At 48.2% G+C, this 17,864-nt stretch overlaps 1 protein-coding gene across 1 annotated transcript in view; it reads left to right on the forward strand.

Annotated features, from left to right (window-relative positions):
• Positions 1–17,864, forward strand: part of LOC119389885 (probable cationic amino acid transporter) — a 147,054-nt gene that overhangs the window by 117,107 nt on the left and 12,083 nt on the right. Inside the window, exons 3-8 of the mRNA XM_037657301.2 lie at positions 1,221–1,451; positions 2,464–2,672; positions 3,843–4,001; positions 5,302–5,498; positions 6,543–6,667; positions 8,661–8,930. Of these exons, the coding sequence (XP_037513229.1) occupies positions 1,221–1,451; positions 2,464–2,672; positions 3,843–4,001; positions 5,302–5,498; positions 6,543–6,667; positions 8,661–8,930 (1,191 nt within the window). The remainder of the gene's footprint in view (positions 1–1,220; positions 1,452–2,463; positions 2,673–3,842; positions 4,002–5,301; positions 5,499–6,542; positions 6,668–8,660; positions 8,931–17,864) is intronic.

Genomic DNA, 17,864 nt, shown 5'->3' on the forward strand with positions numbered 1-17,864 from the left:
TGTTCTGATGAAAAAAAAATTATCTGCGGCTATTCGAATGTGCCTAAATTTATCATCACCAAGATTAAGCGTTACTTGTTTTCGCTGTCCCGTTGCTCTGATAGGTCCTTAAAGTAATGCAGGGGCGGCCAACGCGTAAAACACGAAAGGAGGCCGGTTTAGACTAAAACGTTCCTTGCAAGCGATCCCGGCTATTTACACAGGTTTTTCGGCCGAGCGGTTTTAAAAGAGCCTTTCACTTGCGGCTGACGCGTGGCTCTGAGAGCTGGGCCGCTGTGTCAACACGAGCATCGTTTCTTAAGTGTAGACGTACTACTTGGCTCTACGCCAAGGCTCCCCGTTAACTTTAATGAACCGAGAGTGTGCAAAGCCGAAGGAGAGATACTACTACCACTCCCTGCTATTTTTTGTAATTCGCTAGAAAAAGTTTCACCTCATGGCAGCGGTTAAGGCGAAACCTAAACTCATTTATTGCGTCCGTTATCCTAGCGAGCACACAGTACAGACTACGTATATAGAACCGCAACGGACAGTGTAGTAGTCTGTGTAGTCTACGTAGTCTGCAGTGCGTGTTCGCTAGAATATTAATAGGCACATTAAGTCAGTCCAGTGCATACGAGGGACCCGAAAAAGGCCGACGAAAACTTATTAAATCTTGTTGGGTCAAGCCACTGGTCACACTGTAGGTAAGTTAAAAAAGGAAGAAGAGGTTAGGGGTCGAATGTAGAAAGTAAAAGTAAACTGGGGTTATGTACTACGTGCCTCAGGACTTTAAAGAAGAAGGAAAAAACGCCGTCTTCATAACTCTGCAAGTAAGCCAGCCCGAGGTGTTCACCTTGCTGTTATAACCACTGTCGCAGTATGGGCTGCTTTGCAAGTCCAAGTGACGACAAATCGTTGAAGATGAAATGTCGCTGGAGCTAACGTTTCGACAAAAGGGCTTGTTTTCATCACGGCTGCTCTTACGACTTCTCATCACTGCAATACGTAAAAAAGAGTGAGCGCAAGAAATTACGCAAGAACTTCCTTTAAGAATTAAACAGTTTTCTATCTTGATTTTACTTCCATCAGAAACTGTCCAGAAATTTGATTCAGACCGAATTCTGAGTCGCTTCGTCGTTGTATGTCGAATAATATGCTATGGTGCTGCTGACGTCGTCATTACCCTGTGTACGCTGCTCAAACCGCACTGTACCGGTTCCTCCTCCTGCTCTTCGCAGGCGTGTGCTACGCGGAGTTCGGCGTGCGCGTGCCCCACACGACCGGATCTGCGTACATGTACAGCTACGTGACCGTGGGCGAGTTCGTGGCCTTCGTGATCGGCTGGAACATGATCCTCGAGTACCTGATCGGCTCGGCGGCCGGGGCGTGTGCCATCAGCGCCTGCATCGACGCCATGCTGGGGGGCGCCATCAACGACGCCTTCCGGAACACCTTCGGAACCATCATTGGTCGGTGACATGCACAATCATCCTCCATTAGCCGATCAACTTAGATAGTGCACGCGCTAACACTGCGTTTAAAATACCTGCAGTTTCACGAGTTACTGCGGGCTCAAAGATCTATCTATCTATCTATCTATCTATCTATCTATCTATCTATCTATCTATCTATCTATCTATCTATCTATCTATCTATCTATCTATCTATCTATCTATCTATCTATCTATCTATCTATCTATCTATCTGTCTATCTGTCTGTCTGTCTGTCTGTCTGTCTGTCTGTCTGTCTGTCTGTCTGTCTGTCTGTCTGTCTGTCTGTCTGTCTGTCTGTCTGTCTGTCTGTCTGTCTGTCTGTCTGTCTGTCTGTCTGTCTGTCTGTCTGTCTGTCTGTCTGTCTGTCTGTCTGTCTGTCTGTCTGTCTGTCTGTCTGTCTGTCTGTCTGTCTGTCTGTCTGTCTGTCTGTCTGTCTGTCTGTCTGTCTGTCTGTCTGTCTGTCTGTCTGTCTGTCTGTCTGTCTGTCTGTCTGTCTGTCTGTCTGTCTGTCTGTCTGTCTGTCTGTCTGTCTGTCTGTCTGTCTGTCTGTCTGTCTGTCTGTCTGTCTGTCTGTCTGTCTGTCTGTCTGTCTGTCTGTCTGTCTGTCTGTCTGTCTGTCTGTCTGTCTGTCTGTTATCGCTAGTATAATCGAAGTTGTCTATGAGAATGTAGATGAAATTACAAGGGCTTTCCTTGTAGAAGAATACATAACGCGCTGCCTGAAAAAAAAGAACGTTCTGCAACGAAATGATCTCGACAGGAAAGAAACGGGAATGCTTCAAGAAAGTAGAAGAGGCTATTATAGATTTAGAGATGTAGCACGTTCATTAATAAGTTGGCTCGGTTCGTGAGCATGATAAACGTTGTGGACGTTGTGCCGTTCTCGTAAGGCATCTTCTATTTAACTTTCCGTAGTGTATTGACATGGCACAGATTTATCACACGTCACTTTGGAGAGGTTGCAGCGTGCGTTCGTCTCCTCCGCAGGTCACACTCCGGACCTGCTGGCCGGCATCATCACCGTGCTGATGAGCGCGCTCATGCTCGCCGGCGTCAAGAAATCCTTGCTGTTCAACAACATACTCAACTGCCTCAACTTCGCCGTGTGGGTCTTCATTATGGGCGCCGGTCTCTTCTACATTGATACCGACAACTGGACCAAGCACGGGGGATTCGTCCCTTACGGCTGGTCGGGGGTGCGTACGGCTGATCTCCTCGAATTCCTTCCGCGACTCCTGATCGTTCAGTCCCGTCCTCATCTGTGCAGAGCGCACGAGCAGCCGGCTTTCCTCTGCGGGTCGGCACCTTGCGGCGGTAAAATTCCGCGGCGTGTCTACCTTTTTCCCTCCGATCCTGTGTTTATGTCCGTTGTAATGTGACCTCAGCATAACACATTTGTACCCGATTGTAGTGCCTGTGCGTGTATGCGCCTACGCGTAGCGCGCTGGTGGCTTGGTGGTTGGCTTTTCCGCAAGTAGTCTCTTATGCTTGTAGAGCAGCCTTTACAGTAGTGAACGAACGCTGCAGTGACATTTTTGCTTTCATTTTGTGTGCTTAATGTTAATCATGCGTTTAACACGTGTTTGATGCAGACTTCATGTATTCACGAAGCATATGTTTTCCGCTCGCATCATAAGAAGCTCGCCACTGAAGATATGCGTGTGACATAAAGTGCACAAAGCGGAAATAAATAGATGGGCCAGTTTTCAACGAATGTCAATGTACTCGCGCCGCCTGTGCATACAACCCGTATTTCACGCAAATAAATTGTTTTTCTCGAGTACAGAAATACTTCCTTGCCAAGAAAGGACTGCTCAGCACGATAGCCCCATTTCTTTTTAAACGTCTCATTGAAATTATTTACTTGTTCGCTGTGTTCAAACGTTTTTCTTATACACAGTTTGTGTGCGTTTTAGGGACCGGGAGGAGTTGTTGACGAGAGTTGTACGTATATAAGACACAGGATTGTTTTGAGTGCACAATTTACTATTTTTATCATGTTGCAACAAACAAAAACGGTAAACCTACTTCACCTTAAGCAAACCATACCTTCGAAACAACGGTAGCGTGGAAAAAAATCTTTTGGTCTGCCGCAGTAACCATAGATGTACCGCAAAGCTTTCTTCTGGAGTATAAGTAATTTGGAATACTTGGTAATAGTAGTAGTAGTTCCTCATACTAGAATACAATAAGTTAACTTTGAGTAGACAAGTGAATAGTAGAGCTGCAGTCTTAACCACGCGTATACTAGATTAGCTGCCTTGAAGAGAGATACCATACATCGATTACAGCGGTTCATGTGAGGAAAGGCTGTTTAAGGTGGATATGCGAGGATGTTTGCTTTACGACACGATTTCTGACTGCAGGTTCTGGCCGGCGCTGCAACGTGTTTCTACGCGTTCATCGGCTTTGACATCATCGCCACGACGGGCGAAGAGGCAGAGAACCCAAAGGTCGCCATACCAACGGCCATCATTCTCAGCCTGGCCATCGTTCTCACTGCATACATCACGTCCAGCATGATGGTGCGTACCACACATGCTGTCGGAGTTTGGAGATAATTTTCATGTATGAGCTTGAGCTTGACTTTATTTACCACAGTGAGGGCACTTGGTAGCTCATGTAATTTTCGCTGACAGAAATCTCCGCGGGGAAATTCGGGATGCGTACTGACCACTTCAATCGAGTGGTGGCACTGTACAGGGAGGGGAGGGTCAACACTCCTCTCCTCCCCCCCCCCTCCTCGTCGCCCCAAAATTTTCACATTTTCGTTAGTATATAAACGCGCACACATACAAACACCATCACGAACATACATGAAGGTCGGTTCAGCCCCCCCCCCCCCCCCCCCCGCAAAAAATTTCTGGCTAATCCTCTGGCACGCTCCTCGGCTTTCTTGAGCACAGATTAACAGTGGAGAACGTGGTATTTCAAAGGTCTCCTTGACAAATCACTAAGTTATGGAAGCACCTTGTTCCGAGGTTCACAAGCGTGCTATACAGGGGTTGTATAAGCAGGAATAGGCGCCTCAGAACGGCTCGCTGAAGCTTCAAAAGGTGGGCCCATCTTCGACAAGGGCGCCTTGTCATGCTGGTCGTGTTAGCCTTACAAAGGGTTTGTCACTGACGTCACGTCGCGTCCCTAACATCTTTAAAACTAGCACGCCAAGGATCACAGGGCGCCTTTCACAATGCGATCCACCTATGGAAAACGTCGGCCAGCCGTTCTGAGACATCTACTCCTCTTCGTACAACCTTATACAAGGACAGACGGGCCGCTGTGTTAACCAGGGATTAATGGAACATAAAAGAGATCGCTAACCGGAGGCTCACCATCTAATCTATCTTTACATTGTCGAGAGTGTAAATGCACGCCAAAACTCGATGAATGCGCAGTTTTGTACAGGCACAGGAGTGAAGAAACGGGTCTAATGGTTGAGGCCTGGCATATCGATAATAGTGGTGGCGCATGCATGAGCCAACCGTCCATTAACTTGCATAAAGAATAAATCAAATGACTGTACAGTTATCCCTCACGTAGTCCGCCGCTGTGCGCCCTTTCACTTGTTGGTCGGCGTTTGTGTCGTCTTGACTTCTCTCATGTGTCCGTGTCTGCACGCCCAGTCTTTAAACATGAATACGCACCAACCAGCTTAGCTCTATGTTATTCTAAACTCTCTACGACATTGTGTTTCGATCTCCCATCTCTACTGAGCTTCACGAACGTTGTTCAACTCGAAGAACGACCTTTGGGCTTGAGTTTATTCCGACGTTTGGTGTCGCCCTGTGTACCGTGCACTGATGCATTTCCCCAAACTTGTCGCAGGTGACGCTTATCGTGCCGTACAGCCAGATCAACGCCGGTGCTGGTCTGGTGGAGATGTTCGCCCAGAGAGGAGCCCGTTCCTGCCACTACATTGTGGCTCTCGGTGCACTCGCGGGCCTCGTTGTCTCCATGCTGGGCTCCATGTTTCCCATGCCTCGCGTGGTTTACGCCATGGCCAAGGATGGCCTCATATTCAGGTACATACACGGGCCTTTCTTTGAAGCGCCCCCAACCCCTCGTAGAAACCAAGCTTCTCACAGCGGCCTACCCTTGGTCCCTGGCTTTCCCGGGGCTAAATGTGGGAATTAAACAATGCTTGGAATGTAACATCAGGGATGCCTCGGCCGCCATTATTGTCAAAGATATGTATGGCCTCTGTCCTGCACTTTGAACAATGACAGGACAGGTCCGGCTGAGTAAAGGTATAGGACAGACTTTACGCCCCTCCCCCCTCCTCCCCCCCTCCCCCTCTCCTGCACCGTGTGCGCACGCCTGTGGGTATTGGCCTATCGTATTCACTCGCAAACTAGCAGCAGTGGTTAGCTCTGGTTAATATCGACTACTGCTGCCTAAATGAAGGCTTACGTCGGCAGTATAAGCTAGTGTAGGTAACGTCGGCTAACTAGAGACTAATGACAGCTAGTTCTGGCTAAGTTTCGACCAACGTCCACTAGAGCTGGCTGTTAACGGATAAATTATGACTTAAGCTGGCTCATGTTGGCTGAATGACGGCTAACGATGTCGTCAAGTGCTGCGCCGGTGTCACACGGTCACCTTTAATCGCAAGCAGGACCGATCCGGATTAGGCTTACTTTCGATCAAGTGCAGCTGCACGTTATAATTTTTGGGCGCGATCAGGCCATATCAAGATCACGACGATCACGATCTGAGCGTCGCGATCTGGCTCCCAGATCGCGATTTGACTGTCGTCTGCGCAAAACTCGATCCGGATTAGTTTTGACCGTGTAGTGGTGACCATTGCTGATGACGGTCGAGTAATCTGATCCGTATCGGCGCTGATCGCGACGAAACGTGCCCGTGTGACACCGGTATTAGCTAATCACGGCTAATGTCGATTTGGTGTCGCCACATGTTGGTTTAAGTGATGGTGACTCCGAGTAATGCTTACCAGTAATGCTTCCTTATACTCTCTGACAATTTCCCCAGTAGAGATCCTCTTTGCTTCAATACGTATGCCTTTGCACAGTTACGTTACTCCTGCCGCCCACGACACGATGCAGGGCCCTGTCCAAGGTGTGGCCAGTGACGGAGACGCCCGCGTTCGCCACTCTGCTGCTGGGCGGAGCCACGGCTGTCGTCTCCATCGTCATGAGTCTCGACGTGCTCGTCGAAATGATGTCTATAGGTACGTCCAACTTAAGAGACAGCTGTCCCTTTTTTTACATCGGATCTGTTATACGCTGGTTTCCAGCGGATCCGGCAGCGTGCGTAGGCCAAAAACAAGAGTGGTTGCCGTCTCGCCATTTGCCGTTGCGGCGGCGAGCCTGTACAGCTGCTGCCCGTTCTTATACGGTGGTGTACTAATGGTGGAATGAAAGCCCTCTGCGGGGCAATGTGTAAAACCGACAGGAGAATTGCACACACAGGGAAAGTTCTGTCTTTGCGAAAATTTGATGCCAAGCATGCGTTTCGCCATGCGCCCACACAGGCTCGCAGTGCCCTAGAAATAATAATAGTTGTTGCAGTTTAACGCCCCAAAACATCCCAAACCCACGATATGATTATGAGGGACGCCGTTGTGGAGGGCTCCGGAAATTTCCACCACCCGGGGTTCTTTAACGTGCATCTAAATCTAGGTACACGGGCCCGAAGCATTGTCGCCTCCATCGAAAATGCGTCCGCCGCGGCCGGCATTCGATCCCGGGACCTTCGGGTCGGCATTCGAGCACCATAACCACTATAGACCACCGTCAGTGCACTGAATCTCTTGGCGCGTTCTCGCGAAGCTGAAGAGGTGTCATCGAGTCGCCGTTGCACCATTGGCATTAACAATAATAACAGACGAGAGTCGATGCCTGCTCTAAGTTTCCTTTTGTCGAATTTGCACCATTACGCCGACAACTTACTCGTATACATGACTGGACCGAGTGCCGTCGCTACCGCAGGCGCGAGAAATTGTACGCTGCTCTCTGGGCTCTGTCTCGCTCTGTGCGCTCGCTTCATTTTTCCGGTGGTGCCTTGTCGTCAGAACCGGAGTACTCCTCTCCTTCTCTCTCTCTCTCAAATGCAGTTCACCAGGCCTTGAAAAGAACATATAAACGTCGTTACGCACGCACGCGTACTGGCATAGATGCAGAATCGAGTTCACGCACAAACGCCACTGACGAGCAGAAATAAGTGCAACCGTAAGAGGAAAGCTACAGCGAGGTATCCGGAAACTGTCCGCGTATACGAACGCATGAGCTAGGCAGTGCGCGGAAGTAAGCCCCGGGGGGTCTAGGAAACGCGAGAGTGGAAACGGTCGGGTCGGCGAAAAGCGGAAGCGAATTTCCGCTCGCGACATCCACCATGTTTGCCAGCGTCCCTTTTCATGACGCCGCAGTGTAGCTCCACGGGATGTCAACAGAGCACATGTTGCCTGTTGTCGTGCAGAGAGTGAACTGGGCGACGGAAGACACGAGGCGTTTCCGGAACAGCCCACGTTGTGGCAACGGTGGTGGCTTCGAGTGAGAGAGTGCGTTTAAATAAACAAATAGACAGTCACGCATTTCCTTACGTATTTGCCTAAGGCGATCGGAAGGCACAAGCCATCTTTTTTTTTTTCGTCTCAGCCGACTTTATCGACCCTGTGGGTCACCGTAACAAACGCTGCTAAGGCAACGACCGCGGCATTTAGCGTTTAGCGTTTACATACGCAGCTGAACGCTCAGACCGAGCTCTGAAGGGTCACACCAAGCGCCGAAGAGACGCATTACCAATTATGCGGTGGTAGCTATACTGCGCGCCTCTTGGTGACCATACATACATACATACATACATACATACATACATACATACATACATACATACATACATACATACATACATGCATGCATGCATGCATGCATGCATACATACATACATACATACATACATACATACATACATACATACATACATACATACATACATACATACATACATACATACATACATACATACATACATACATACATAGATAGATAGATAGATAGATAGATAGATAGATAGATAGATAGATAGATAGATAGATAGATAGATAGATAGATAGATAGATAGATAGATAGATAGATAGATAGATAGATAGATAGATAGATAGATAGATAGATAGATAATAAGCGGCTCATATGTAGCGCGTAGTGTTGTGTTTTGTTTCGCAGGAACGCTGATGGCGTACACGCTGGTGTCGACGTGCGTGCTGCTGCTGCGGTACCAGCCGCGCACCAAAACCCTGGTGGAGCTGCTCCCTGAGTCGGTGCGCTCGCAGTGCCCTACGCCTAGCAGCGAGGCACCCCCTTCAATGGTGCCCTCGCTTAGAGGACTGGGCCTGGGCTCTACGGGGCCACCCTTGGGTGCCTCCACCACCACCATACGCACCAAGAGGTCAAACCGCGTCGTCACGCCCGACAGCGACGACGACGAGAGGAAAGGTGGGCACTGAAAAATGCCAAGCTCAAGTGCGAAGTGTAAACAAGACATTTTCGTCAAAAAATTGTTAGATCAAATGCACTGCTAACGTCGTTCTTGTGTAGCGAATAGTGTAGTTCTAAATTCTACGCTAAATGCAGCTCCACTACTATGAAACCTGAGGAAGTGCGTCGCACGGGCACCCAGCGATTCCCGTTCGTAGAGTTCCCACTGCTCTGTTTACCAAACTGTCGATGACGTCAATGTTTGATGTAAGCCTGTAGGGTTTCCGCGGCACGAGTAGAATCTTGTTAGGGAGATTCGCAAACTCGGTGTGCGACATGCAGGCTACTTTTTTGCTGCGCTTTAACGACTTCCTGCTTGATAGAACAGTTGAGATACGTGTCGTCTGCAGCGAGCTCCGTCCTGTTTCTCCCCCTTCAGATGTAGCGCCGGGCAAGCGCCGGTGTGAGGAGCAATCGCGCGCTTGGCAATGCGGTGGCGCCCTCTCTCGCGTGGCGCGGGTGTCACGAGATGTTCCCAAAGCGTTTTTAGCGATATTAAGTTAATTATTGCGATTACGTCTTGCCTATTTTTTGTTAATTATATTATTTTAGACCTTGTTCGTTTATCTTAACCTGGTTTTGAGCATTGCTAGCTTTGTTTTCGGCCTGTATTGACCACTTGATCTTGAGTGTGATCACGGCACGTCAGATCCACGGATGCACGACAAGCCGGGCCCCTAAAGTGCTGCGCACTTGAAACTTGGAGGGCGCTTGAGCTTCGCCTTCAATAGTAGAACGCGATAGCCGTCAGACTCTGCCCAGGCAGCGCTGTGAAAAAAACCGCCACCAGCGCCCTTATCGCAGCCCTAGCGCTAACTGGGTAGTACAGAGAGAGTCGCCCGCAAGTGAATTTGCATAGGCCACAATAGAACCCCCTCTTTCGTTTGTGTCGAGGCACGGTTTCCAGAAAATCAGGGACCTGGAAAGCTTCTTCCGCCCATCCACGCTTCCAAAAATAGGAAGCTCATCAATGTGAACTGCGGGTACAATGCAAAAGAAGTTTCACTTATTTCGGCAAGCTGCAACTCGCAAGTACCAGCAAGCATCGCACGACATCGAGTTCGAGGCACGTCCGTTCTCTAGCGCCTAAACGCGTTAAATTTGGGTTTTCACATAACGTCAAAGCGATGACGTATATACACGATCAATTTACTTAGCTATGCATCAGTGGTACAAAGCTCGCTTTATCAGGGACGAATGGCTCCAGCTATTGTCGCCTTTTCAGTTGCATTTTGCATTCATCTCTCGCTTACTGTGCGTTGGAAATGCGGATACGTTCTTGTCCGCTTTCGCGGTATACAACCGAAGGCAAAACAAAACCTCAAGGTGGTGAGGACAAACATTTTGCGATTTACTGTAGCATCTGCTAGTTAAAACCGGAACATTGAGCCTTCAAGACGTACGTGCGTGATGCTGTGCGGTGACAGCCAATTCAGATCATGGGTGGTCGCGGTGTTCATGATGTTCATAGATGTTCATTGCGCGTGTCTTTAGTCTGCCTCTAGCTGCTCACTCAGTATTAACCGATGCGCACAGTGATCAGAGAGACTGCTGAGCTTCATAGTCAAGGTTACCACGGGTTTCCTTCAGGGCTACGCAAAACAATAACAGCAGAGCCACATAACAACACTTTCTCATACCACCGGCTGTGGAGAGTGCGAGTAATTCTGTTACCCAAGACGTTCAACGGCGCTCTCGCCTTTCTGCTTTGTGTGAGAGCTATGGCAATCGGTAAAACAGAACGTTGTTATTCAGTCCTTTACGTCCGTGGCAATTCACAACGCACCAGTAGCGTCCATTGCGGCGTTTCTTCATAGCGCGCGCAGCTGTCGCGTCTGCTTTTGTTTTCGCCATCGTTATGGCGAGTCATCCAAACAGCTCTTCAATGCGGTTCGCTGGCGTGTCCAACTCGCGGACTGAAATTCATAGCTCTCTTTCCGAGTGTTAAATGCGCAAAGCACACGCAATAATCAGTTGAATCGTTGTTTCGCACTCGCTAGTCGCACCTGGTTCCACAGCAAACTTTGCAGGGGAGTCGGAGTTTGCAGTACCCAGTTCTTTCCTTCTTGCTCCGACAGGTGGCGCTATACGTCTTGCGAAACTCGGAGCTCGGAGCAAAATGCAGTTCGAAGAGAGGCTAAGGAATATGAAAGAGAGCAGATGGGCCGAGAAGGTATTCAGGTATTTGTATAGAAAGAGCGTTGACACATTGTGAAGGAAAAGAACTAGGAGGCTCCCCAGTAAATATACGGCTGCCAGTGTAAGCGATATGGCAACAAAGAGCGTTAAGCGAAAAGTCACAGAGGCGGAGAGGATTTACTGGATGGTAGCGATAAAAAAAAACTGGCTCTGAGTAACTACCGAAAGGGTAATAACGAACTAAGGAGGGAGGCATTTTATGATAATTCATAGGAAAGCACTTTACTGTTTGAAGCGAGGTCGGGTTGCCTTAGAATGCGTAGTTACACAGCGACAGTCAGTAAAGAAGAATAACAATGCACATGCTATGGGGAAGATAAGGAAACGACGGAGCATGTTCTGAGTGAATGTGGAGATATCCATCCAGGTGTACGTTTGGTAACGAGCCCACATGAAGCCTTGGGACACCGTGAGTTTTCTTTTTCGTTTTTTTTAGGGGCGAAGCTCCTTAAGGCGGCACCCGTTCGTCCCTCGTAGTCGTCGTCGTCGTCGTAGTAGTAGTAGTAGTAGTAGTAGTAGTAGTAGTAGTCGTAGTCCGTAACAAGTCTTACGCTTTGACCTCCAAGGTGGTGCCGGTGGGAGATTTTTCCTGTGCGTTGTTGAACAATAAAAAATTCGCAGCGTGCGCGTTAACTAAAAGCCGAATTCTTCTGTCTCTCATTCCCCATTAGCAGCCATTGGCATGTTCCAGTAGGAAACGTTAGTAGAAGTGGAAGTGTAAGTGTTAGCTAAAAGCCGACTTCTTCTGTCTCTCATTCCCATTAGCAGCCATTGTTTACCTCCAAGGTAGTGCCTGGTGAGATTTCTCCTGTGCGTGATTAAACAATAAAAATTTTGTTCAAAACGCCGTTGATTGATGAAATAAACCAACGAAAGACGCCAGATGTTTTGTAAAAGCAAAACGAAAGAACGCCAGATGTTTCTAAAGCAAAACGAAAAGACGCCAGCTGCTTAACGAAAGACGCCAGATTTTTCTAAAGCAATGCTTTTCTAAACAATGAAAATTCACAGCGTACATGTAAAATTAAAGTGAGCTGCAAGTCGTCATAACTCATCGAACCTTTAGTATAAACGCGCCCGATCTCACGTCGGTGATGATGTACTGGGCAGAATTCACGGAAGATTCACGGTTTACCGATGAACCTCCGCAGCTTCGCCCACTCATCATCATTCACTCCGTGGATATGCTGTGATTTTTATATTTCGCGGGCACCCGCCGTAAGCAGAACACTAATACTTATTGTAGTTGATATTTAAACGCTAATACTTAATAGATAGTCAGAAACTCTCTAATCGGACGTCTTGCAAACCGATTTACAACTTTCTGATTGGAATTTCTTGCCCAGCCTCGTTGCTTTAGAAGTTAATTAATAATTGTTTTCCTAATTAAGCAGAACAGAAGAAATAGTGTGACTTACTCCATGCAACAGTCGGCAACATGCGTACGGTCGCTTCGTCATATTTTAAGGCGAAAGTAGATTCTAGTACACTCTAGCGAAAGTCTTAGGTGCCTCATCAAATGCGAAAACTAACAGGTGTTCCGCGTCGGCATCCCCCGTCGTTGGCGTCAACACGAGTGATGGGGAAAAATCATCACGTGAGGACGTCACCTATTACGTCATCATGATGTCGCAGATCGCCAATGTTTGTGACGTCACTCTGACGTCACATAACGTGATGTCATCGTATGACATCATTGCTTGAGGTGGGTCGATTGCAGAGGCAGCGCAAAACAAGGTGAGATGCAGAAAGCTTGTAATGCCTCTGGTCACGAAGGCATTGCAAAACCACGCTATTTGCATAAAGCTTTCGAAGCTGGGCGCGGGAGGTTCAGTACACCAACTTAAGACAAAAGGAAGGAGATGGTTTTCGCCTTCGAGTCGGCTGTCCTCCGCAACCCCAAACCCGCCATAGAGGACTGAGAGGTGGCCCTGCTCGGCTCTCAGGACCTCAAGGCCCAAATGGCCCTGGTTCAAGGGACGCGGGCGGCGTTGCTTGCCAACGGAGCCCTGGAATAGGGTCTCCACCTAGTACTGTGAGGGGAGGAGGCCAGTATGATCCTAACCCAACCACATCTCTGTAACCATTTAATGCTTAATAAATGTTTTTACTGCCACCACTGAGGCGGGTACGTAAGGGACACTGTGAGTTTCTTACACTCTGGCTAGAGTTAGTCGGGGCATCCTGCATATATGGCTCTGCAGTAGTGGACCTCGCCCGCAGTAGTATTTCAAAAGTAAGGAGAAAGGACCTGCGCTTCGTATGAAATGATCTGGTACGGAGGTGGATCATAGGCGCACCGCGATTTCGTCTGCGTAGCTAATAATTGTTGCTGGGTCGTAACCTACGGCCGAATAGTGTTTAGAAAAAAGTCGCAGTTTCGCTGCAACGGTGAAGCAATGAATGCGATAGCAACAAATTGGAATGTAACGCGAAGAACGGAAAGCAGCTCGAAAATGCCAGCGCGTCGCTGGAGTCCAAAGGACGCACGAAAAGAACGCACGCAGGACGAGCGCGAACTATCATGCGTCACAGCTCGATACTTGAAGCGCGTTGATCAAACATAAAGCAGGACGCACGAAACGAACGAACAGGTACACACAGGACGAGCGCGAACTAACTGTCACAGTTGTTACTTATTTCTATTTGAACAGCGCGCTCCTTTCACAAACGCAGCAGCTGTAGTGAGCGAAGTGACCTTCGTACGCTCTTTGACTTCAGCGCCGACATCGCGGGGAAAGCACAAGACATACAACCCCAGCTTACCTCCCCCGCCTCTCTTCTTTCCTCGATATAAGCGAACGAAGGCGACCACGCGCTGTAGGGCGAAGAGTATCGGCGTTCGCAGAGGCGGGGCGACGACCTTTAAAGCGGGCCCCGCGCGCACTTCGCGCCATCTCGGTGGTGACCAAGGAAGCATGCTGAAGTAAATGGTGTACATAAATAGCTCGCCGCTAGCAGGCTGAAAGACTTATTTCGCGTGGCCTAGCCGTCTAACGCCGCGCGCTGCGGAGCGAGAGGTCGCCCGTTCGATTCCTCGCTTCGGAAAAAATTTTTTGGAATTATTTTTCTTTGTGGCTTTATACACACACACACACACACACACACACACACACACACACACACACATATATATATATATATGTATATATATATATATATATATATATATATATATATATATATATATATATATATATATATACATACATACGGGCCTCGACGGCGTCGACAGATGCCGACGGCAAAAGCCAGCCGAGAGTGTCCATGTAATTGCTATCGCAATAAAAGTTTATTTCATCAGAGGACGCTACTAACAGTTGGGTACAGTGTCGTAATCAAGGACAGTAACATATACAAATTGTGTTTAGAAAAAGTTTATTTCATCGTAGGACGCTACGAACACTTAGAAACAGTGTCTGTACAACAAGAACATGCACAAATGGCGAAGCACACTGTACATAAAACGTTTTAACAGAAATGTCGAAGTCCACAGGGTGTCCCTAATGCATGCTACTAAGAACTAGCATACGCACACTTATCACAATATATACAATCTACATGACGACGTATATACACAATACACATGACTTGGTGAACATGCCAGCAGATATCTCCAGCAGGTATTATGGTACATGTAATTTACATAATTTACAGTGTTAGCGTGAAATTTGTATATACAAGAACCTACACGGCTACGGGGACATGCACACACAGAAATAATAAATACGAACAGATTATATGCATTAATATTTACTGTGTGATAACCTGGCTACAAGAACCACGTCAAATGAAAAACTAGCCGCACACGTCCATTAACTACCGACAGGAAGCGGCACGACCACTGCCGTAGAAATTCTTCTTCCTCAAGGAAGAACAACTCCGACAAAAAGGACAGCAGTTCGGAGTACAACTGTTCCAAAATAGGAAACAGAGCACGACGACGGTTACCCGCCACAACAGCCTCGCACCTGTTACGCCACAAACAAAAAGCCCCCGCAGCAATTAGAAGGCGTGCAAAGCGACTACGCGAGCAACGACCAGATGTGACAAAACGATTAACTACTAGGTCGCGGAAACCAGTGTTAACGGCTCTCCAAAATACCCTCGCAATTACACATTGCTGCAGCACATGCTTGTTAGACTCTTGTAGCGGACAGTTCGGACAAGTGGAACCTCTCCAGTCTGTCTCGTGTTGGGAGTACTCTCCGTGCCAGACGCCACATGAAGTCGCGGAGATGGCCGGCCAGAAAGGATACCGTTATCGCGCTCAACGAGACAGGCCTTGAACGCTCTAGATGAGCTGGAGGAACCGGATGGAGCAGCAGCGCCGCCGTTGTATCTACAACTCGGTTTTCTAGAATGTTTACGTCAGGTCAAACCTGCTGAGCGTGGCGATAAAATGCTACTGCCGTGGAGTAAAATGCAAGCATTGCAGGCATTGCATGCAGGCAGTAAAATGCAGTGCTTGAGGCGCAGAGTTAAGCCGCGCTCCCGGTAACAAATAGCGTATGTTGGTGCCTAAGAAATAGCAGGCAAGATCACGCGCGGGACACTGATCATCGTGTAACAAGCGAAGCAAGAATCGCACAGCAAGCAGCCGGCAGCAAACAGACACGGATGGGAACGCACCTCTGTTGCGTGGTTACCCAAGCGCCGCTCGGCGAACCAGCTCAGTTCCACCTGGCCAGAAAAAAGAGCCAAGAAGGGATTGCAACAACCTGGTTATTCGCAATGGGGGCTGTACGACATCACAAATGTACCATGCGCGGCCGCACAATACAGTTTGTGCTAAGTACCTTCTTTCCAACAGTGGTAAATCGTACTCCAGCGCTTCCCGGACGTGTCGTTTTACATCTTCGAGTAGTGAAACCCACACGGAGGCTGATGTGCCGTCGCAGATATAATGAAGCCGTAGAATGCGAATAGAGTCGCTTTGAAGACCGAAAAAGGGACAACGTTGGCTATTCAGTCCGATGACAGCGACTAACGAAGCCGCAATCTTTGTGAAACGCACCGTCATGCTATGTTGCGCGACCTCCCTAGGTGCCCTAGTAAGCTACGACAATTATCTGCTGAAATCCCGAATGCCTTAAAGCGCCCGAAAATGAAACAAAAACAGCATCTGTGGAACGCATTCCCAGCTAATGTCTTTGAACTAAAAAACATTTTCTCTTCTGTAACCTAGGGCGAGAGGCTGCCTCCATTCTGGAAAAGAGAACAAACCATGGCACTGACTTCATCTCTTGGTTTCCCGCCCGTATGGGTGCGGACGTTGATCAGAACATACCTAACCAGTGGGGTGTCACTCCATATACCTCCTATAAGACGCCTTAATTCATTACGTCAGCGGTGGCAGCGGCAAACGTCTCTTCAGTTACTACCCTGGCGGCTGGGATTCAGAGACTCAAACTGTAGAAATGGCGGCGCACACAGTATGCGTCGTCATGGCAACACTAACACCAGCCGCGCCTCGCACCTCCTCCCCTAGCTCTCTCGCGCGCGCCATTTTTTATTTTTTGTTTTGTTTGCGTGCGCGGCCCCCTCCCCCACTCCTTTTTCTTTATGAACCCGCTTGCCCGCCCGCTCGCGCGTGCTGCGCCGGGCGCTTTTTTTTATAGGGGCGAAGCTCCTTAAAGCGGCACCCATTCGTCCCTCGCAGTGCGTAACCAGTCGTAACGCTAGTACCAGATCTTGACCTCCAAGGTGGTGCCGGTGGGAGATTTCTCCTGTGCGTTGTTGAACAATAAAAAATTCGCAGCGTGCGCGTTAACTAAAAGCCGAATTCTACTGCCTCTCATTCCCCATTAGCAGCCATTGGCATGTTCCAGTAGGAAACGTTAGTAGAAGTAGAAGTGTAAGTGTTAGCTAAAAAAGCCGACTTCTTCTGTCTCTCATTCCCATTAGCAGCCATTGTTTACCTCCAAGGTAGTGCCTGGTGAGATTTCTCCTGTGCGTGATTAAACAATAAAAATTTTGTTCAAAACGCCGTTGATTGATGAAATAAACCATCGAAAGACGCCAGATGTTTTCTAAGAGCAAAACGAAAAGACGCCAGATGTTTCTAAAGCAAAACGAAAAGACGCCAGCTGCTTAACGAAAGACGCCAGATGTTTTCTAAAGCAATGGCTTTCTAAACAATGAAAATTCACAGCGTACATGTAAAATTAAAGTGAGCTGCAAGTCGTCATAACTCTCATCGAACCTTTAGTATAAACGCGCCCGATCTCACGTCGGTGATGATGTACTGAGCAGAATTCACGGAAGATTCACGGTTTACCGATGAACCTTCGCAGCTTCGCCCACTCATCATCATTCACTCCGTGGATATGCTGTGATTTTTTTGTTTTTGCATCCACTTGCGCGTGCTGCGCCGGGCGTTCGTTGTGCGTTTGAATGTACGCAATTTGCAATCATGCATTCTGCAAACACTGCAGTCATGCAGCGTGTGCCAGAAAGCAAGAGAATGAATTGCACTCACGACACAAAATATCTTTGGTCTCGTTTTATTGTCCTCTTTTCCGAAAATCAACATTTTCATCAAATGTGGTGCGATACAAGCTCAGGAGATTAACAGAAGTGATTAACAGATTAACAGGATATTAGCATACACGTGTTCATGATCACTAAACAACACGAACGTTCCCGGCAATGTTAAGAACTTAAAGAACAGTGGAATAAAAATTCGGCAGA

This window comes from Rhipicephalus sanguineus, chromosome 4, assembly GCF_013339695.2.
Source record: "Rhipicephalus sanguineus isolate Rsan-2018 chromosome 4, BIME_Rsan_1.4, whole genome shotgun sequence".
Classification (NCBI taxonomy): domain Eukaryota; kingdom Metazoa; phylum Arthropoda; class Arachnida; order Ixodida; family Ixodidae; genus Rhipicephalus; species Rhipicephalus sanguineus.